The 22,764-nt window shown below is 41.3% G+C and overlaps 1 protein-coding gene across 1 annotated transcript in view; it reads left to right on the forward strand.

Moving 5' to 3' along the window:
• The first annotated feature begins 12,926 nt into the window (after positions 1-12,926).
• gjd1a (gap junction protein delta 1a) overlaps positions 12,927-22,764 on the forward strand; it is a 31,954-nt gene continuing 22,116 nt past the window's right edge. Inside the window, exon 1 of the mRNA XM_017713879.2 lies at positions 12,927-13,878. Within this exon, the coding sequence (XP_017569368.1) occupies positions 13,808-13,878 (71 nt within the window). The 5' untranslated portion in view covers positions 12,927-13,807. The remainder of the gene's footprint in view (positions 13,879-22,764) is intronic.

Below are 22,764 nucleotides of genomic sequence, written 5' to 3' on the forward strand. Positions count from 1 at the left end.
TCATGTAGGCTATTAATGTCTGGTTCCTGTCACCACCACTGTGAACGATTCTGACTCTTAAGTTTCTCTAGAACCGAGCGTTTCACACCAAACTGCTCTGAATGACTTCGCTTACATCTCAGTGATTTAATTATATTGAAAATCTGAAAGATTGGTGGACTTGCCCTTTACATCAGTTGTGTACATTTTTTCTCTCTCTCTCTCTCTCTCTCTCTCTCTCTCTCTCTCTCTCTCTCTCTCTCTCTCTCTCTCTCTCTCTCTCCCCCCCCCCCCACATATATTTAAGCAGACACTTCAGGAAACACAGACAGGTGCTCTTGTCTTTGGAGGAGGTCCAGGTTATGTAAATCATTGCGCCTGGTTCTTCGCTGTAGATGCTCCTCAGACTATTTAATCATGTTTGAAGTGTTTGTTAAAGCAGCAGTTTGTAGCTGTCAGGCCTAAAGCACCATCCACTGTATTTGTCTCTGGGGCCCAGTAGGCTTTTAGTCTGGTCTCAGTGGGCCGAGAGAGAGAGCGTGGCTCTCAGCTAGTTTGCACTCACACTGAGTGTCTAAAATGGGAAAACTGAGCTCTTGACCTCACTCTGCCCTCTGAATGACTGAGAGTGTTTTACTTTACTGTCATTTCATCATGAAAGAGGTTTTATTACTACACTAACTCATCGCTCTAAAAATCTGTTGTTAATTTTTTTTTTATCTGCAAATCACAAAAAACAACCTTTTGATTCAAAAATATCCATTTAAATTGGAGGTGCAGTCCAATTCAGACCTGTTCACTGTGGCAGTGATAGGAACCAGACGTCCGACCTCTAAAAGCTCCCTCATAGGAAGTTACTGCCTTAAATGGTCATGAATCCACCACCTGATGTCCGAGACTGTTTTAAGATAAAAATCATTATTTAATGTCTGCTAATGGCAGAGGGATACATGCGACAAAGTAGTCCCTAAAGAAAACATATGCAATCAGATTTAGCATTGTTTTACATTTCTGTATCTCTGTTGTTAGTTTTTTGTTTTTATTTTCTCTATTTTTTTAATTTGTTGTTCTCTTTCTACAGGGTCTGTTTTCTGTTATTATGATATAGTTAAAATAATGTAAAATACCAGCTAAAAATATCAACCATATTATAAATACAAAATTCTACCGCCATCACAATGACACACAAAACTCAGAAAACGTGTGGGTTCACTGCTGGTTTTGGGTAGTGTAAAAAAAAAGAAAGATGTATTTGTGATGCAGACATGGCAACCCCTGAAAGACACGGAGTCAGTAGGCATCTCTAATATGAAGCGTTTTAAATGACCGTTTATACAGAAATTGTGAAAAATTGGTGGAATTCCCCTTTAAAAGCCACATTATTATTATTATTATTATTGTTGTTGTTATTGTTGTTGTTATTTTATAATTGTCTAAATTATTTTTTATTGTTTTTCCTGCAGTTTTGTTTATTCATACAGTCATTATAGTCATTTATATCATAACTGCACTTGTTACAGAAAAAAATGGAAACGCAGTTCAATGCAGAAAAATAACTGCTGAATGAACATTTAATAGATGGAGTGATTGATTCATAGGGAAACAGAAAATTTTTACTTCACCAATTGCTAATTTTCATTTAGAGAAATGGAAAGAAAGCTTAAATGCAAAGTGTGAATTTCCTGATTGGGATTTTTTTGATTGGAGAAATCAATGCTTTTCTTTCCTCCATGAAAAGCTGTGTTTAACCTCCGGCTACATCACTGCTATGCTGCTTTCCTCACCCAGCCAAGCGCAAATCCCTTTTCAGACAGCAGAGGGCACCATTGCCTCTTTATCGGATATGAATGGTGGTCTATGAGCAAGGGAAGAGGGCCGAGGACTCCCTCCAGGCCCCCTGAGTGTTAGAAACATACACCTGATCTCCGCTACCCAAAACTGACAGCAAGTCAGTCGTGAGCAATGTAATTGCCTTTTTACTGTTCAGTCCCTAAATTTAATCTGTTGCACTCGACGAGCCCTAAATCAGTCCAGTTCATTTACAGTGCAGCTTTTCTTCGTGCTTTAATTGGAATAACGTGACCATTAGCTGAACAGATGCTTACGCAGCGCCTTTATTTACATTTGTATTCCTATTGAGTTCTGTACAGTTCACGGCAGCCCTGCAGACTGCAGTATTACCGAGCGCAGGTCACGGTTTATCGATTATTTCATAGAGGGCACGACCTTGAGGCCTGTAAAGCTCCTGTATGGATAATCAAAGAAGAAAGACTTGAACCCGAGGACGTTTCATTACTCTGGAGAGCCGCTATGCAGGTTATTAAGAGTGCCGGTCAGGAAAGCCTTTTAAACACCACCATGAACATCCACTAAAGAGCCAGAGCTTTAGAGCACTACTGCAGTAGCGTTAGCAGGGAACGCACTACTCTCCTGGCAAATCCAGCTGCTCTTTATGGGTGCTTTAAAGGGGAATTCCACCCATTTTCCAACATTTTTGCAGAATTCGATCACTGAGATGTGAGCAAAGTTCAGAGAGGTTTGAAATGGTCCATTATAGAGCAGCAGTGTTTTTTAAGGGGACCAGATTGAACGGTGTCAAAATACCTGAGGGCTGAAAGATTATTTAGAAATTATTGAAAATATTGCATTTTAAGAATAACAGCATGTAGAATCGGGGCTTTCTTTGTGCCATCTTCTTTCCTATCCCTGTATAAAAGATGCATGAGGCTGTTCGGATCATTAAGTGCTTATAACAGTTAAATTGTTCAAGAGTAACAGTAAAAAATGTCGAATGTATTAAGCATATTCTTACTGAAGTGTTAAACTAAACAAAAATCTATAATTGTTCTTTACATGATCAAATAAATGAGCAGATTAAACAGAATAATAGCCACATTTTTGTTCAACCTTAAAGGGTGAATATTTACTAAACTACTGTATTTGGTGTGATCAGTAGTTGGTGCTGTGAGACTCTGGTAGTTGCAGTTGCTTTACTTTCTCTCCTGAATATTTTTTGTAATGTTAATGTTTAGTTTTTTTGTTTATTGATATTAAATTAATTACAGTCTTTTGAAATATGAGGCGCACACATTGTTGTGACTTTTAATGAAAAAAGTGTTCAAATTACAATTTTGCCAAAATCGCCAGTTCTCAATGTTAAGTTTGTGTTTTAGGCTGCAGTCTTGAATAAATGTGGTTCATTAAATGAAGCTGCAGGTCTAGTTAGAGAAGGATGGCTCGTAAACTTTAGCTAACTTTGTTACGGTGCATTTGACAGCAATGCTGCCACCATCAGGTGAAAGGGAAAAACCAGAGCTGGCTTATAGGTGTCTGGCTACTTCCTATTTCCCCTATTATATCAAAAACAGGACTGCAAACTGCCAAAAACTTAACTGTAATCGTCCTTTTTTCAGGTTTTGAGCAGCAAGACGCTAACATTACTGCTACCGAGTGCTGATTGGTTGGTGAGCAGAGCAGCTCATTGGCTGTTGGTACTCACTGACGTCATGAATGTACATGAGGCGCCATTTTAAACTCCTATAACTGTAGTTTAAAACTTTGAAATATAACAGCGGTGTTAAAATGTTTTATGCTGTTCTGTGTTCAGAAAATGAATGCATTGTTTTATATTAAAGTAGTTTATAAACTATGATTTTGTTCAAATGCTCCATTTTAACCCATTTATTTTGGACTCACGTGGGAGCGCCCTCTAGCGTTTGAGACGCATGGAAGACATTACAGAGTGCTAATTCTTCTCTCAACTAGCTCTCTGAAACTACAACATTTTGGTTGGCATGCCTCTCTAAAGCAGAAGCCACAGGCCGCATTTGGCCCTGGGGCTGGACTTTAGACACTGCTGTTGTAGAGAAACCTGCCCACTTTCTGTACAGTGGTGGTGATGGGATCCAGATGTCACCATGTCTACAACACAGATATAGCCATTTTATTTACTATCCAAAACCACCAGAGAACCTACACGAATATTCTGAGCCGTTATATGTAGTGTTGAAGATGGTAAGTCAAGTTCCTCTTTGCATTGTGTTTAAATGTCATGATGAACAGACCAATAGAACTGATCCAAAATTATTTGAAAGAAAAATTGCCACGTTGATCTCCATGAATGTTTCTCCTTTTTCTGAAAAGTTACTTTTTTGGAGATTCGAGGTTTTTGATAATAACTATGTACGTGTCAGCGGCTGTTAGCCTGTGTGTTCTCTCTGATCTTCTCCTCAGATTCAGTGCCAGCATTTGAGAAAGGTCAGCCAGGTGCTGTAACCAGGCGAGTCTCTGTGGGAGGACCGTTACCGTCCATATGTCCAGTCAGCCATGGGCCGAGCTTATCCCGACTCCATGGTCAGAGGGAAGCTCTGGATTAGGCAGCCTGCGTGAGAACTGGGTGACTCACCGTTAGCATGGCTGTGGCTAAATATACATCGCCCTCTGCAGGCTGCCAAGGTGTGAACAACAACCTGGAGATGTGATACTGTACAAGTCCAGGCGGTTGGCTGGTCAACTGTACTGTACCCAGTCCAGACAGTACAAATTCTACCTGGTGGCAAACAGCATGTTTATCTTTGACTTCCACTCATTGTGACCTCTCATTTTCTGACAAAACCAAAAGTATATGATTATAACCACCTTCCTTGTATGGTGCTGGTCCTTTGAGTGTCACCAAAACAGCTCAGACTTGCCGAGGCATCCTGTAGTATGTGGTACCAAGACGAGCTGCAAACCCTTTCAGTCCAGTAAGTAAGTAAGAGAGGCGGAGCAACCATGCATCAGACTTGTTGTTCCTGCCAGTCCCACAGATTCTCTATTGTATTAAAATGTGGGGGATTTTTTGGCCAGGGCAAAGTCTTAATTTTTTCATGTTCCTCAAACCATTCCCACAAATTGTGTGCAGTGTGCTGGGGTGCATTATCCTGCTGAAAGGCCACTGCCATTGGGGAATACAGTTGCCATGAAGGGGTGTATCTGGTTCTTATACAAGTTTAGGTTGGTGGAACTTAATAAAATGACATCCACATGAATGCCTGGACCCAGAGTTACCCACCATAACATCAACTAGAACATCACACTACCTCCACTCATCAGACCAAGTGACCATCTCCCATTCATCCAAGGTCCAGTTCTGTTACTTGACAGGATAATCTTTGAGGCCCTTGTGGATCAGTGAGCCTTGGACACTTACCACCCTTTTGACGGTTCGTGGTTTGTCTCTCTTCAGGCCAACATCCCACAAGCCTTGTATTTTGGAAATGCTGCAATGGATTTGTCTGGCCATGAAAATTCGGCCCTTCTTAATACAGCCTAATGTTTTTGTTGTTTCCTCAGTTCCTGTTGTTTTCCTTGTTGGCTCAGTTTCTTCTACTATTCTTTGTTTTTTTTTTTACTTCTGGTTTTGGGGGCACTTAAAACATTAAAAAAAGCATGTTTGTTGTCTTTTACGCCAATGCTTCATGCACCAAGGGGGCAGCTGTGGGCTGGAGGTTAGGGAACTAGCCCTGTGACCAGAAGGTTGCTGGTTCAATCCCCAGGGCCGACAGCACATGACTGAGGTGTCCTTGAGCAAGACACCTAACCCCCAATTGCTCCCTGGGCGCCGTGGATAGGGCTGCCCACTGCTCCAGTGTGTGTGTCTATTCACTAGTGTGTATGTGGTGTTTCACTTCACAGATGGGTTAAATGTGGAGGTAGAGTTTCCCTGTTTGTGGGGTTAATAAAGTATCACTTAACCAGTACTGACTGATACAGCTTTAATGTTCATGGAGAGGATCTCCCTGATGATGCTCTCAGTCAATGAGCATCATTAATGCATCAGTTCTCTGCATTTCCAGCACAGTGAGCAAGTAATTTATAACTAATTGGCTTAGATTTTGGTGCTGGAAGGAAGTCCCAGTGAAGACAATTGTACACAACCAAATCCCATTCAAATGAATAGATCCTAATGTTAATGACTCAACTCCAAGTTGACAAGTGCTAGTCTAGGAGCCGGTCCCTCTCTTATTTATCATAACTGTTGGAACACATAGGGTATGTTTGGTCAAGCTGGTCATGCTGGCCAACCAGCTTGGTCAAGTTGGTTATGCTGGTCATTGAACTTGTAAAGCTGGTTGAACAGCTCGGTATTGGACCAGCTTGGTAGGCCAGCTAAACCATTAAACTCAAGCAAAAACATACCCTATGCTGGTCAGCCATGCTGTACACATGTGCAGTTGTTTGCCAGTTGAGCTGGCCTCACTATTTCTTTCTGCAGGGTAATGTTAGCTGGCTAGCTTATTGCTAACAGCTATCGGTTTCATGGAGTTGTCAGTTTCTTGCCCACTTTGTGGCTTAAATACTTCAAGCTCTGATTTCCCAGTTAAGTTAAACACAGCATTTGTTCTTTGTTCTCTGGTGTACTCCATTCTATATTTGTGCATTTATATTTTTATTTTGCTGCAATGAGAACAAACGGGCCATCCCAGCGGGACTCGCCTTACCACTGAACTATATGCTGAATAAAACATTCTGACACGTCTGCTGTTGGAAATCACATCTGCGTGCTATGACCCCATTATTTCCATGTGCTCCATTTATTTACGTCTATTCCAATACATGAATACTGAAGTCCCATTTCCCATGCCGTAGATCAGGATGCTCTCTGCTCAATCATACGGAAGAGAATCTATGGTGTCATTGACCATGAGTGCATGCGGGAGTGTTTGTGTGTATAAACGAGGTTAAATGCTAATGCAGAGCTGAATTCACAGGAGCAAAAATTGCAAATATATGAGTCTGTCGAATCAAAAAGTTCTTCGTGTATTTATCCTGTCCCATCCAGTTTTGCTAATGGACTGTATTGCCTGTATGACTGGAATATTAACTCTGACGTTCCACTTGCATTAGTCTTTAGATACGGCTGAAATACCCATTAGCGAGCGCCATGCTGAATTAGCTTTGATAATAGGATACTAATACAACACGCTGCCGGACTGCTGATACACTCCACAAAGCCAGATGAGCGTGCTCTCATGTGTCCCCTTAAATAGCAGCAGGCCTATGCTATTTCTAGGAATTTTGCAACATAACGTTACCCAAGCTGCTCTTTGGTTTCCACCTCTATCCCAAATGTAGCTGATTAGCTGAGATATTTTTGTTGTCTGAAGTTTGCCTTCTTAATTTCACATAGGAGCTATGAGGCTAATGTGGCTAACAAAGAAATGGAAGCTTAAACCCTACCAGTTAGCATTGTGCTAACTGCATGCTAAGTCTTCACTGACTTGCTAAAAACTATGCCGAGCTGTAATGTCTAACAGACTTGCTTGCGTGGTTTCAGACACTGTACTGTTATCTGTTCAAATGGACAGAAGCACCTAGCACATCTAAAAGCAGCAGCAGCAGGAATCTTGTAAGCCAGACTTTCCCTGTGCTTTTATATGCTGTTAATTAAGATACAATGACAGAAGTTGGTCCACTGTACATACACCTATCCATAACTTTACACTCACCAGTTATCCTTCGGAGTGTCTTTAATACCGTCTTAAATGGGATACTTTATTCTGCTCATCTGCTAGTTGGGTCATTCTATAGAAATGTCCTTTTTTGTGTTCCTAGCATTTAGACGTATATATTACACTTGAAAAAACATGTTAGGGTTACAATTTATTTATATTTTTAAATAAAACTAAGTTATTTTAACAGTTACACCTTCTTGAGCCACCAAATGAGCAAGAAAATTAAGATCTATGAAGAAAAGCTCACAGTGAGTCCTCTGTGTCTTTTCAGTTATCAGACATTTTCTCATTTAGCTCATGATTTCATATGAAGCTTTTAGCTGCAGTCACTCGTGTGACTGACTTTGTTCTGTTGTTGTTGTGAGGAATAGAATATAAAAGGATTAAAATACATATTTTAGTGGCTATTTCATGACTGATGACATGTGGTTCGATGCTCTGTAGTAAACATGTTTAAAAATGCATTTGTTACTAAAAATGTCTCTGGTGTTACCCTTCTAATGTCTAACCCCAGTGAGGATTGGCAACACCAGCGTCACCTATGGACAGATAGAAAAGTGGATGTTTCTGTAGAATGACCCAGTTAACAAGGCCTACACAACTACCAGCAAGAGCAGTGCACAGAAAAACCAGACAAAAGGTCATTAAATGGTTTGAATTACATAGTTTGCTTAACTAGAACCCTTGAAATACATGGGAAAAAATAACATTGGGAATATAGAACTCTAGGAATAAAGGTACGCTCAATGGGTGCCACTCCTGTTTTGAGCTATATGATGTACCGTTGTCCGTTTGTACAGATAATATTGTGTCATACAGTGTCAGAAACCACATACGCAAATCTATTAGTGCCACTGAACACCACAACATAGTGTGAGGTACGTGTGGTCATTTAGACATGCACTTAACATGCTATTTGCTGACATATAAGCTGCATTATTTGTTAGCCTTGTGGTTCTACCACAAAACTAAAGAGGCAAACCTCCAAATTAGTGCACCAAACATAGTTAAGTGCTGTCTTTGCTCTGAATTGCACGTCTGACTCAACTAAAAGCACTCGTCTCTGTGCTCTCAGAGCATCAATATTTTCTTGCTGTATAAATTAATGTATAAGCTCATTTGGCCCACAGAAGCGCAGCTCCTGGCCGGGAAATCCACTGTGCTTTCACAAAAGACTGAAACCTTTAGTTAATGATGCAACCTGCCTTGAATTAAATTAGGTTTGTTATGACAGGACAAACGTAAGACTTCACAGTGAGTGAAGGAATAAATATGTCTAATTCAGTAAACCCTTTCCTTTTGCTCTAAAGTCCTATTCCTCATTCCCTACCACTGCTAATAAGCTAATGCTCTCACATCGAAATATAAAAATGGATAAATTGCTTTAAAAAAACAAATTAATCGTGTTCCTGGGCTAAATTTAAACCACATCTTTCCCTTTTTACCTCTGAGTACGGTCCCCATTTCTGCTGTTGACCTGATCTTCATCCCTGCAGAGAAAACCAGGGGCTATATTTAACCCATGCTGACCATAATCTGATTAGTGGCTAGGAAGGAAACGTGTGGAGACTCAAGTTTTGGGTCAAATGCTAATGCGGCCTTGTTGACAGACCGTGTTCTGCGTTTTAGAAAATCTCTCCTGTTGGCTATGGAGGTCATTCCAATTCATCAGCAAGCTACATACATGATAACTGCTAACTTGGTCCCTGGTAATGTTTACTTACCAGTATTAGAGTTTGAAACATCTCCATTATGTGTTCAGCTCTGAACAGGTTTATATTTTATGTTCGGGTTCTTACAGCAGACCTCCATGTTTTTTACCCTGTATAATGTATATATCATTTATTCCTCCCTACTTTCATTACCTTAAACCTTCCATGCTGGAGTCACAAAGCCATGTTGTCAGTGTTATCACTGAAGCCCATGAGAAACTGGATGCGCCAAAAACAATACAGTGAATGAAAGCATTGTGTGAACTCAAAACTTGATGATGTGAATTTGGTCAAGTTTGGACTGAATTTTGTTTGGCTCAGGTTGGGTCAGGAATCCAAACTTGATGTTTATCAGGTCAGGATGGATTTGGAATAAAAACTTTATGATCTTGGAGAGGACTGGGGTCAGAAAGAATTTTGTGGGCTCCAAACATGATGGTGTGAGTCGGGTTGAGTTTGGATTGAATTTTGTTGGGTTCAGGTTGAATCAGGAATCCAGATTCGATGATGTGGGTTGGTATGGATTCAGAATCAAAACCTGATGATGTTGGTCAGGTCGGGTTGGATTCAGAATCAAAATTTGATGTTGGTCAGGTCGGGTTGGATTCAGAATCAAAATTTGATGTTGGTCAGGTTGGGATGGATTCAGAATAAAAACCTGATGATGTTGGTCAGATTGGGATGGATTCGGAATCAAAACCTGATGATGTCGCTCAGGTTGGGATGGATTCACAATCAAAGTTAGATGATGTTGGACAGGTTGGGATGGATTCAGAATCAAAACCTGATGATGTTGGTCAGGTTGGGATGGATTCAGAATCAAAACTTGATGGTGTTGGTCAGGTTGGGATGGATTCAAATTCAAAACCTGATGATGTTGGTCAGGTTGGGATGGATTCAGAATCAACATCTGATGATGTTAGTCAGGTTGGGATGGATTCAGAATCAACACCTGATGATGTTAGTCAGGTTGGGATGGATTCAGAATCAACACCTGATGATGTTAGTCAGGTTGGGATGGATTCAGAATCAAAACCTGATGATGTTGGTCAGGTTGGGATGGATTCAGAATCAAAACCTGATGATGTTGGTCAGGTTGGGATGGATTCGGAATGAAAACCTGATGATGTTGGTGAGGTTGGGTTGGATTCGGAATCAAAACTTAATGTTGGTTGGGTTGGGATGGATTGTGAATCAAAACTTGATGATGTTGGTCAGGTTGGGATGGATTCAGAATCAAAACTTGATGGTGTTGGTCAGGTTGGGATAGATTCAGAATGAAAACCTGATGATGTTGGTGAGGTTGGGTTGGATTCGGAATCAAAACTTAATGTTGGTTGGGTTGGGATGGATTGTGAATCAAAACTTGATGATGTTGGTCAGGTTGGGATGGATTCAGAATCAAAACTTGATGGTGTTGGTCAGGTTGGGATGGATTCAGAATGAAAACCTGATGATGTTGGTGAGGTTGGGTTGGATTCGGAATCAAATCTTAATGTTGGTCAGGTTGGGATGGATTCAGAATCAAAACTTGATGTTGGTCAGGTTGGGATGGATTGTGAATCAAAGCTTGATGATGTTGGTCAGGTTGGGATGGATTCGGAATCAAAACTTAATGTTAGTTGGGTTGGGATGGATTCTGAATCAAAATTTGATGATGTGGGACAGGATTATGGTCAGAAAGAATTTGATTGGGCTTGAGTCGAGTTTGGAAATTGATGTAGGTTGTGGTGGTTAGATTTGCAAAGAATTTTGTCAGGCTTGAGTGAGTTTTGTATAAAAACTTTAAGAAGTAGGTTGAGTTAGGTTCAGACAGAATTTTGCAGGGCTTGGGTTTGGTTTGGACTCTAAAGTTAATGATATGGGGTCTTGTGGGGTCAGACTTGGACAGAAAGCTGTTTCAGGCCTGGTTAAAACAGTTCTGAGATGATGGCTCCGTGTTAGAATGGATACAGAATTAAACTCTGTTGTGTGATGGTAATTATATGGATCTTGAACAGTGTGTGTGTGTGTGTGTGTGTGTGTGCTGTTCTAGGTCACACCTGCGTCTCTGCCTAAATTCCCACACAGCGCCAAATCTAAATTACCCACAATGCCTTTCTGCAGACTATCCACAATTCTGTCCTTCTACATTGGTTTGCTCTCCTTCATAACCCCGACACTCCTCCCCCCAACTCCGAACATCTTTCTGTGTGTGTGTGTGTGTGTGTGTGTGTGTGTGTCTTCGCGTGTGAGTGTTTGAGTGTGAGTGTGTTTAGAGGGAGGTCGTTAAAAAGCACAGAAACACCTGACGTGGCCAAAGTCAGCACGTCCTTACCCACAATGCCCTCTGATAATGACATCGCTGCCTTGTGATTAACTGTTTCTCAGCAGTGCCACTCATGCAGAACAACAGAGAGAGAGAGAGAAAGAGAGAGAGAGTGAGAGAGGGGGGGGGGGGAGAGGGAGAGTGGGGACAGAGAGAGAGAAAGAGAGAGAGAGAGTGAGAGAGAGAGAGTGAGAGAGAGGGGGAGAGAGAGGGGGGGAGAGAGAGAGAGAGCGAGAGAGAGAAAGAGAGGGGGAGAGTGGGGAGAGAGAGAGAGAGAGAGAGAGAGAGAGAGAAAGAGAGGGGGAGAGTGGGGAGAGAGGGGAGAGAGAGAGAGAGAGAGAGAGGGGAGAGAGAGAGAGAGAGAGAGAGAGAGGGGGGAGAGAGAGAGAGAGAGAGAGAGAGAGAGAGAGAGAGAGGGAGAGGGAGAGGGGAGAGAGAAGTTCAGTACAGGACTAATGTAATTACATTTCAGTTGTGTCACCATGACACTGAAAACAATGAACTTCACTCTGTATACAACAAATACAGCAACACTTCTGTCTTATTTATTTATTTATTACTGTCTTCTTTTTTATCTCTCTTTTTCTGTCTCTATATCTGTTATCTCTCTCTTTCACTCCCTTTCTCTCTCTCTTACTCCCTTTCTCTCTCTCTCTCTGTCCCTCTCGCTGCCTGTTTGTCATGTGATTGAGAGAGCAGGTAGTGTAGTGGAGGGGGCGGGGCTTTAGCCTCAGAAATATCAATCAAACAAATGCAGTATTCAATATCATAAAACCAGGGGGGTGGTGTAGAGAGAGAGAGAGAGATAGAAAGAAAAAGAGAAAGCGATAGATGGGGGAATAGAGAGAGAGACAGAGAGATAGAAAGAGAGAGAGAGAGAGAGAGCGAGAGAGAGGGTGAGAGGGAGGGGAGGGAGGTGAGGAGGAATAGATTGTAAAAAAAACAGCAGGTGAAGAGGTGATAAGGTGTTTTGTAGTAGAGCAGAAAAAATTTTGCTGAATATGGGGAGAGAGAGAGAGAGAGAGAGAGACAGAGTAGAAGGAGAGAGAAAGAGGGAGAAAAGAAAGAGAGAAGTAGAAAAGAAAGAGAGAAGAAGGAGAGAGGTAGAAAAGAGAGAGAGAGAAAAAGGAGCGAGAGAAGGGAGGCAAAGAGAATAGAAATAGAAAGAGAAAAGGAGCAAGAAGGAAGAGAAATGAGACAGAGAGACAGAGCAAGTGATTGAATGAGACAGAAAAAGATGAGAGCATGAAGGAGAGAGAAATTAAGTGCATGCGTGAAAGAGAAAGAAAAAGGAAGCAGAGAGAGATAGAGAAAGACTAGGGAGAGAAAGAAGAAGAGAGAAAGAGGGAGGAAGAGAGAAAGGGGAGGGGAAGAGAAGGAGGAGGGAGAGGGTGGCACGCTTGCGGAGTGTGACAGCAGAGAGAGAGAGAGAGAGTGTGAGTGAGTGAGGGAGCACGCGTGCGGGCAGACGAAAGAGAAAGGAGGAGCCGAGCGGACAAAGAGGAGCGCAGAGGAGAGGAGGAGGAATGAAGGTGTGAGCACGCTCAGCAGTGCAGCACACAGGGAGCAAGGGAGGAGAGGAAGAGAGAAGGATGGATGAATAAACGGACGAAAAAAGAGACTGTGTCTGCTGCGGTCATGGCAACAGCATCCTCTCACATCCGGACGTAACCGCGGCAACCCGCTGCTGCTGATGCTGCTCCTGCAGCTTCTGTAGCTCCTGCAGCTTCAGTGCTATGAGACTGAGAGGTCTGCCTTGTCGCCCTCGAGTGAGGGAGGAGGGGTCAGATAGGTGCAGTGCTGCTGTTGGGGGTGTGTGTGCAGCAAGACAGGTGCAATGATGCAAAGAGGAAAGAGGGAGAAGATGAAGAAGGAGTGACGGAGGGCGAAAGAAAGCGAGTGACAGTTACAGTCAATGGGACCGTGAGCGTAAGAGACGATCAGGGCGTAAGCTTCACCGTCGTCTGTGTTCTCGCCGCAGGAGCCGATAGAGATAAAGAAGAAGGAGTGGAAGAGAAAACGAGAGGAGAGAAAGGAGTGAGCGTGAAAGAGAGAGACAGAGAATCGGCGCATGCACGTGTGAATGGATAGACTACGTTAGCATTAGCTGCTTTTTTTTTTTTTTTTGCTACAGAAGCTTCATTCGCTCAAATCGCGCTGCTGGGCCGAGCCAGGGGTCGCTAGGGGTGGCAGTCTCTGGGACAGAGGTCAGAGGTCAGCGGCGTTGACCCCAGCGTGGGTCGTCACGGCGGTCATTCGGCACGGAGGCGCGCAGCAGCAGTGTGTGTGAGAGAGACGGGAGGAGGGCCACCATGGGGGAGTGGACTATACTGGAGAGGCTGCTGGAGGCTGCTGTTCAACAGCACTCCACTATGATCGGCAGGTAAGAGACGAGTGCGCACGCTTACCCACGCTTAGATTTGTGCCCAGTCACATCAAACCATCAACATAAATAAATAAATAAATAATCCGTCTTCAGATCTTAGATATTTACAAGGATGCTATGCTGTATTTGTGCCTAAGGCATTAATAGAGACTGCAACAAGCTTAATATACTCAAAAGCATCATTTACAGTCTTCTCTCGATTGGGACGGGGCCGCCCCAAACCCTAAGCCCTAAATCAATACTTATAAGAAAATATTACTTCCTTTTTATAAAATTGTTTTTAAAGATATTTTTGATTGAGTTGAAACGTTGAAATTTTGAGTTTGTATGTGTGTGTGTATGTATGTATATATGTGGTTGGTTAGTGTAGTGGGTAACACCTCTGCCTTCCATGCTGTAGACTGGGGTTCGATCCCCACCTGGGTAACCACCCTACACTATACCAATAAGAGTCCTTGGGCAAAACTCCTAACACCACTTTCGCCTCCCTGTGTAAAACGATCACACTGTAAGTTGCTCTGGATAAGAGCGTATGCCGTAAATGTAAATATCTGAAAAATGCTGTCCCACATTTTCATATCAGTACTGAATGATATGAGGCGGAGCCATATTTTAGCCACACCCCTGCACTTTAGTGACTGCATCCCTGTCCCTCTTGGCCACATGCTGAGCAATTAGATCCCACTGTTTTGCAGCAAAAAAGTTTGAAACTTGGCGTGGAACATTAAGAATCGTCATTTCTGCAATCAGGTAAATTCCTATGTTATAATAAAAAGTGCCATTGTTTTTTTGTGTGTATAGCTGTTTGCTAGTCTTGCTAGTTTGCTTGTCACTGACTAATGTTTTTGAGTTCTGTTCAAAAATAGCTAAAATTGTCAGTATCGAAAGAGTCAGTACTGAAACATTTGGCAGTTTTGGTAGTGATGTGGTCGTTTGGGTCGTGACAAAATGAAATGTTTAATAATTTATTTTAATGAATATAATTGTGGTAAAGAGTCACTCAAAGCCAAAGTTTCTGTTAAAAGTCCAAAATGTTTCTGAAGAAATGTGACGTTAAACCAGTTCAGTAGTATCATCCATACATGTTTTACCTTCGTTCCTTTATTTATTTCCAGTCGAAAAAGCCCATTGAGGGTAAGTCAGCATCCAAAACGTCATCAGGAGACTCGCTTTCAGGTTTTCAAACAAATCTACAGGGATATTTTCCCGCTTCTCCGAAGGTGGAGCATTTTCTGCTTTTCTCCATCCAAATAATCCCAAGCACATTCCGAGATATTGAGGTCTGGACTGGATTTCTGTTAAATAAGCTTGAAACTGAAAAATAAACAAAAAAATGAATAACTAATGGTCTATTTGGCTGGAAATGAAATAAACGAATGGTGCTGTCCGATGTTTACACTGCAGTGCATGTACACTGGTGCATAGATTTACTGTGCAAATGTTACTGGCGCATACTGTATATACAGGACCTTTAAGGAGGTCTACTATAAATATGAGGTGAGATGATTTATGAAGGTGGTGCTGTAGCTGTGCAGTGACGTTATCCTCTGTGCTGTATATGAATCGGTTACACAATTCACTGAAATATCATTTCAACACGTTTAATTTTGGTACAGGTATCACAGCCATATGTGCAGGATAATCAGAATGTGTGTGTGTGTGTGTGTATGTATCCATTTTTCCCACCTTCTCTCATCTGGTTACTTTAGTTCATTGTATGTAATCAATACAATACACAAGCTACACTACAAGGTCTAAGGACGAGAGAGAGAGAGTGAAAGAGAGAGAGAGGGAGAGAGACAGAGAGAGAGAGTGAGGAGGTGGCAATGCAGGCTTTTATAATGAGCTGATTGATTTAAAGAGTATTGGCGACTACAGCAAAGATTCTCTCTCTCTCTCTCTTTCTTTCTCTCTCTCTCTCTCTCTCTCTTTCTCTCCATGTGTAGCAACCCTCAGGGAGCTGGGCTGGGACTCTATCAATCCAGTCCTTTAAATGCTCTGTGGTTTTAATTTAAAAAATCAATAAAATAAAATCAGAGTATAACGCCTTAACATTCGTTGCATGGTTAGTAAGCGTGTGATTTCTTAGACCACGGTAAGGTGACCTATTCTGATTAGCCTATTTATTGTTTAAGCTGTAACCGATTAGCCTATGATTAGTTAGCCTGTGTTTCGTTGACCTGCATTTGAGTAGGCCGTGATCACTTAAGCTGTGATTGGTTAACCTGCGATTGAGTAGGCCGTGATCACTTAAACTGTGATTGGTTAACCTGCGATTGAGTAGGCCGTGATCACTTAAACTGTGATTGGTTAACCTGCGATTGAGTAGGCCGTGATCACTTAAGCTGTGATTGGTTAACCTGCGATTGAGTAGGCCGTGATCACTTAAACTGTGATTGGTTAACCTGCGATTGAGTAGGCCGTGATCACTTAAGCTGTGATTGGTTAACCTGCGATTGAGTAGGCCGTGATCACTTAAGCTGTGATTGGTTAACCTGCGATTGAGTAGGCCGTGATCACTTAAGCTGTGATTGGTTAACCTGCGATTGAGTAGGCCGTGATCACTTAAGCTGTGATTGGTTAACCTGCGATTGAGTAGGCCGTGATCACTTAAGCTGTGATTGGTTAACCTGCGATTGAGTAGGCCGTGATCACTTAAGCTGTGATTGGTTAACCTGCGATTGAGTAGGCCGTGATCACTTAAGCTGTGATTGGTTAACCTGCGATTGAGTAGGCCGTGATCACTTAAGCTGTGATTGGTTGACCTGCGATTGAGTAGGCCGTGATCACTTAAGCTGTGATTGGTTAACCTGCGATTGAGTAGGCCGTGATCACTTAAGCTGTGATTGGTTAACCTGCGATTGAGTAGGCCGTGCTCACTTAAGCTGTGATTGGTTAACCTGCGATTGAGTAGGCCATGATCACTTAAGCTGTGATTGGTTAACCTGCGATTGAGTAGGCCGTGATCACTTAAGCTGTGATTGGTTAACCTGCGATTGAGTAGGCCGTGCTCACTTAAGCTGTGATTGGTTAACCTGCGATTGAGTAGGCCATGATCACTTAAGCTGTGATTGGTTAACCTGCGATTGAGTAGGCCGTGATCACTTAAGCTGTGATTGGTTAACCTGCGATTGATTAGGCTGTGTTTGGTTAGCCTGTGATCAATTAGGCTGTGACTGATTAGGCTGTGTTTGGTTAGCCTCTGATCAATTAGGCTGTGACTGATTAGGCTGTGTTTGGTTAGCCTGTGATCAATTAGGCTGTGACTGATTAGGCTGTGTTTGGTTAGCCTGTGATCAATTAGGCTGTGACTGATTAGGCTGTGTTTGGTTAGGCTGTGACTGATTTGGCTGTGTTTGGTTAGGCTGTGACTGATTTAGCTGTGTTTGGTTAGCCTGTGATCAATTAGGCTGTGACTGATTAGGCTGTGTTTGGTTAGCCTGTGATCAATTAGGCTGTGACTGATTAGGCTGTGTTTGGTTAGGCTGTGACTGATTTGGCTGTGTTTGGTTAGGCTGTGACTGATTTAGCTGTGTTTGGTTAGCCTGTGATCAATTAAGCTGTGACTGATTAGGCTGTGTTTGGTTAGCCTGTGATCAATTAGGTTGTGTTTGGTTAGCTTGTGATCAGTTAAGCTGTATTTGGTTAGCCTGTGACCAATTAAGATATGTTTGGTTATCTTGTGATCAATTAAGCTGCATTTGGTTAGCCTGTGATCAATTAAGCTCTGTTTGGTTAGCCTGTGATCGACTAGGCTGTGTTTGGTTAGCATGTGATCAATTAGGCTGTGTTTGGTTAGCTTATGATTGGTTAGCCTGTGATTGGTTAGCCTGTAATCATTTGGCTAGCCTACCATTGGATAGGTGATGTTTGGTTAGCCTATGACAGGATAAGCTGTGTTTGGTTAGCCTATGATTATTAGGTTAGCCTGTGATCATTTGATTAGACTATGATCGGTTAGGCTGTGTTTGGAAAGCATATGATCGGTTAGGCTATGTTTGGAAAGCATATGATCGGTTAGGCTGTGTTTGGAAAGCATATGATCGGTTAGGCTATGTTTGGAAAGCATATGATCGGTTAGGCTGTGTTTGGAAAGCATATAATCGGTTAGGCTGTGTTTGGTTTGCCTAGGATCTGTTAGGCTGTTTAGTGTATGATAGGTTAGGCTTTGGTTGGTTAGCCTATGATAGGTTAGGCTGAGGTTTGTTAATCAATGATAGGTTAGGCTGAGGTTTGTTAGTCAATGATAGGATAGGCTGAGGTTTGTAAATGTGGTTTGTAAAATATATAAATATAATTATTATAAATAGTCTGTGGCCTTTGACTTGCTCAAATTATTTTTTTTGGATTGTTACTGTGCTTGTGCAGATGAAGAGGAGGCTTTTTCCACTAGGGGCTTATTGGTCAGCCTGTGATTGGTTACCCTGTGATTGGTTGGACTGGGATTGGTCAACCTATGATTGGTTAGCCCGTGATTGGCTGGAATGGAATTGGTCACCCTATGATTGGATAGCCTGTGATAGGCTGGAGTAGAATTGGTCAGCCTATGATTGATTAGACTGTGATTGGTTAGATATTGATTGTTTAGCTTAGTTTTAAAGGTGCAGGTTCATAAATTGAAGTCCCCAGAAATACAAATACATATTGTCAGACAAACAGACAGTAAAAAACAGTAGATAAAGACCTAAATAGATAAACGTACAATATATTATGTCTATTGTTTGTGAGTTGATGTATTATGTATTAGTATTAATTGTAGTGTGTGTGTGTGTGTGCATGGCTCTGTGTGTGTGTGTGTGTGTGTGTGTGTGTGTGCATGACTCTGTTTGTGTGTGTATGTGTGAATTTAGAGTAACACCCTCTGTGAGACTCATTAGCCTGAGCTCCAGGTAGTCCAAACCAAGGACATAATATGTCCTTTCTCTCTGTACCAAATGGCAAAACCCCTGCGCATCTATTTCTTTAGAAACGAACGTAGACGATATAATTACATAATCACAGTGTGGCTCTGTGAGCGAGAAGGAAAAGCACTGCATTAATGTTATTTTCTGTTTAGCAATGTAGCATAATGACAAGCAAATGACAACATAATGACAACATAATGATGCTGAATGCACACGCAGGCAAATGGCGCTAAGCTAATCTACTAAAGACATCCCTGGATGATGAAGCCTCGGAGTCTAGAGAACAGAGGGCCAAAAGAAATGTGCATCATTAGCACAAATCAGTTGAGACATGTTTGGTGTCTGAGGCTTGCTTCTTTAGGTTCTCTGGGTCTTTAATAGTGAAAAACAATAAGAATAAAGTGCTAAAAACACGCAAAGTTCAGGAGCTTAAAGATATAACACAGATACGTAAGTATAGTATGGATAAAGTGCATAAAAGCAAAATAAAAAGCATAAAAATTAAATAAAAATTAATTTAAGTGCTATTAAAATCAGTGTATTAAAGTGTAAGCTCAATTACAGACAAATGAGAAGGAAAATGTTTTTTAATCGGATTTAAGAGCTGCTACGTTTGCAGCACATCGAAGATCTTCTGGCAGTTTGTTCCAGTTGTATTAAGCACAACAGCTAAATTTTGATTTGCCGTGTTTTGTTTGGACTCTGGGCTCTACTAGCTGGCCTGAATCCATATTGCTAAGTGAACTACTTGTTTATATACTTTAAACAAATAAACCGACTAGAGCTGTGTCCCAGTTCAGGGGCTGCATCCTTTGAAGGGCACGGTATGCGAAGGTGTGTCCTTCAAAGGCTGCATAGACCCACAAAGGCAGACCTTTCCAAAATAAAACGTTCGAATAAGTTGTGCTTCAAACCACATTGGCTTTTTTAACATTGTCATGTATGATTATCAGTTCAACTCAGTTCAAACCCAATATGTACTTTAAAAGTAACTCCTCAGCTGCAGTTAGCTCCTCTACTCATGCCGCCACATTCTCGAATCCTTGGTGGCACATAATGAACCTTGGAAGATGTCAGCTGGTGAAGGATCCACCTGTTGGATCCTTTGTCGCCATGGAAAAGGACACATTTCTTGGCCGCGTATGAAGTAGCCTTCGAAATGGGACAGCCTTGTTGCTCTGCTGTGAAGCAATCAGCCTTCATATGCAGCCTCTGAATTGGGACACAGCTTAGGTTTCTAGTGGAAATTATAAAGGAGGAGGAGACATTTAACTCAATGAAAATGAATGGGAAACATTCTAGCACTCAGTGTGGTGTCTGTATATGGGGAAAGGCCTTCAATGAAAAGAGCTACTGAAAGAGCAGTTAGTTTTCAGGTAAGACCCTTTGGATCACAAGGCTTCTTCCAAAGTTACAAGTAGGGAACTTAGGCCTGTGGAACATGTGGGGAAACGTAGGGTAAATGAAGGTCCCTGAGAACATAGTGGCCTGGAACAGAGACATGCTACGTAGCCTATGTGTCTCGTCCCAGGACAATAAAATCGCAAAAAATGTTTGTACATTTGTGTTCAGAGGGGAAATGTGTGTTAATTAGGTTTTTCTGCAATACATTCTATATAATTAAAGTGATATGTGATATAATGAATGCTCTGAATTAGTAAATGCACAACAGGCTGCTAACCAGCTCTTGATTATTGTGTAAAGGATAGTTGCAGAGCTGAGAGCTATTATGTAAAATGACCAGCACCATAAACGCACGCAGATACGGTCGTATGCAAAAGTTTGGGCACCCCAGCTCAAATAAAGTGTTTTGTTGTGAAAAAACAAGTACACACATCCTCTACTGAGACCACACCTCTTCATTTTAATGCATAACTAATGTCAATTTAGTGAATTTAACACAGTTAACTTATTTCCTCTTTGAAAATCAGCTAGATATAATTTGGCAGAGGTGTTAAACTTGCATATTGCTGCTGTCGGAAACAAAACCTTGTATCTCTATTTTTGTCGTTTTTCAATTTTTGACATAATTTGAAAGTAGCCATGGTCCTATATATTGTGCATAGATTCCATGATGAAAGGACCAACAGAAATGACCAAAAATTACTTGGAAAAAAGTCTGGTTCCATTGACTTGCATTAAAAGTAAAGTATGTTTTACCTTCTCCTGTAAAGTTACAATTTTGGAGATACAAAGTTTTGAGCCGACAACAGTGATATGACAGATGTAAACAGCCTCCACACGAGCACATGGATGTAGATTACCTAGAATGAAGAGAGCCAGGCCGATGGAGCTGGAAGGGAAACCCCTGTGAAGCGATGGTCTGTTTTTAATTTCAGAGGAAAGCCTTCGTGTTCATTTGTGAGAGGGGGTGCTCTCTAATCTGTGTTTTCCTCTCTCCTTGTTCCTCTGAGCGATGATCAAGCGTCTGAGGAGCGATAGCGGCAGAGCTGTGGAGCCAGTAAGCGAGTGAATGAAAGAACAGATGAATAAAGGCCGGCTATCGTTCATCAGGCGCTGTTTGTCTGCCAGCAGAGATGGTTAATAGCACTGACACACACACACACACACAGCTTCTCCTCATACTGCGAGCACATAAACTGGCGACAGGCTTCAGAAAGACTGGAAAATCTCTTAGATTCGTTTGTTCATGTCTGCCAAGGAGGCCGATTGTGCTCATGCGTGTGGTTTTTAATTAAATCAGCTTATGAATTGGAATCAAAGCCATATTAACCCTGAGAAATAGTGAGCTATTACTGTCCCCTTGCTATGCTGTTCAAATGTAATTACACTATTACATGAATGTAATTACATTATTGCATACTTAATTACATAGTTACATTATGGGAGTCTGGAGTTTATAAGCAGGATAAAGAGGTGCATCCTTACTCAGAGATATGTGAGCTTTTAACCCTTAGAAGTGGAGTTATTGGCAGTTTGCTTAGTCGTTTAAATGTAATTACATAATTATACACCATGTAATTACACTATTATGCAATTACGTTACAAATTCAAGCTTAGGGTGAAATTTGATTGTTTATTTTGTCAGTATAAATTGAACTACTGAATAAGGTTAAACTGTGGTACAATAGTAAAACATGCTATTAAAAAAAATATTCAGACTTAGATAAGAATTCTAATATATTTAAACCAGTGGCAATAAAAGTGATAGTAATAAGCTAAATATATACAAAATCTTCATTTATAGTGTTCTCTCTGCAATATCACACAGAAATACTTGTATACACACACACACACACACACACACACATATATATATATATATATATATATATATATATATATATATATACATACATACATACATATACAAATATTTTACAAGTCCTTTACAAATGATCTCAGTTTAACATACTAGAAATGTGTCGACGTTTGCACAAGCCACATGCTATGCTTTACTTTTTTTATCATTGTATTAAATTCATAAAATAAACAGCTACTGTACAGTAAAAATGTGCAGAAGTGTGTTTTGTGTGTCACTTATTTTCACTTAAAAAGTCAACAAAACAGGTCATTTGCCCAGGGGTACCCAAACCTTTGCATACAACCGTAATTATGAAATTCACGTTATAATAATACCTCAGAGTCACTGTAGTATCGGTAGACTGAGGTTGTTTATTCAGCATGGGGATATGAAATGGCTTTTAAGGATGCTGTAATGCAGCGCTGATGGGAATAACGGCTTGTTGTGCCGACATAGTTGTACGTGTTTAATGTTCACCTCACGTATGTGTACCAGTGTTCATCAATACAAATACGTGTGTGGGTGAGTAATAGAGAGCATTGTATTCGTTTTACTCCATCAATATCTGTTTGCTGCTGAGTCACAATGCTGTAATGTATACAGTCCTCTGTGTGTGCAAGTGTATGTTAATGAGAAAGACAAAGAGGCATAAATATGGGAATCTGCTTATATGCGTATGTGTGTGCAGCAGTGTGTGTAAGCCAGATGCTTGCG

This window comes from Pygocentrus nattereri, chromosome 23, assembly GCF_015220715.1.
Source record: "Pygocentrus nattereri isolate fPygNat1 chromosome 23, fPygNat1.pri, whole genome shotgun sequence".
In the NCBI taxonomy this organism is placed as follows: Eukaryota; Metazoa; Chordata; class Actinopteri; order Characiformes; family Serrasalmidae; genus Pygocentrus; species Pygocentrus nattereri.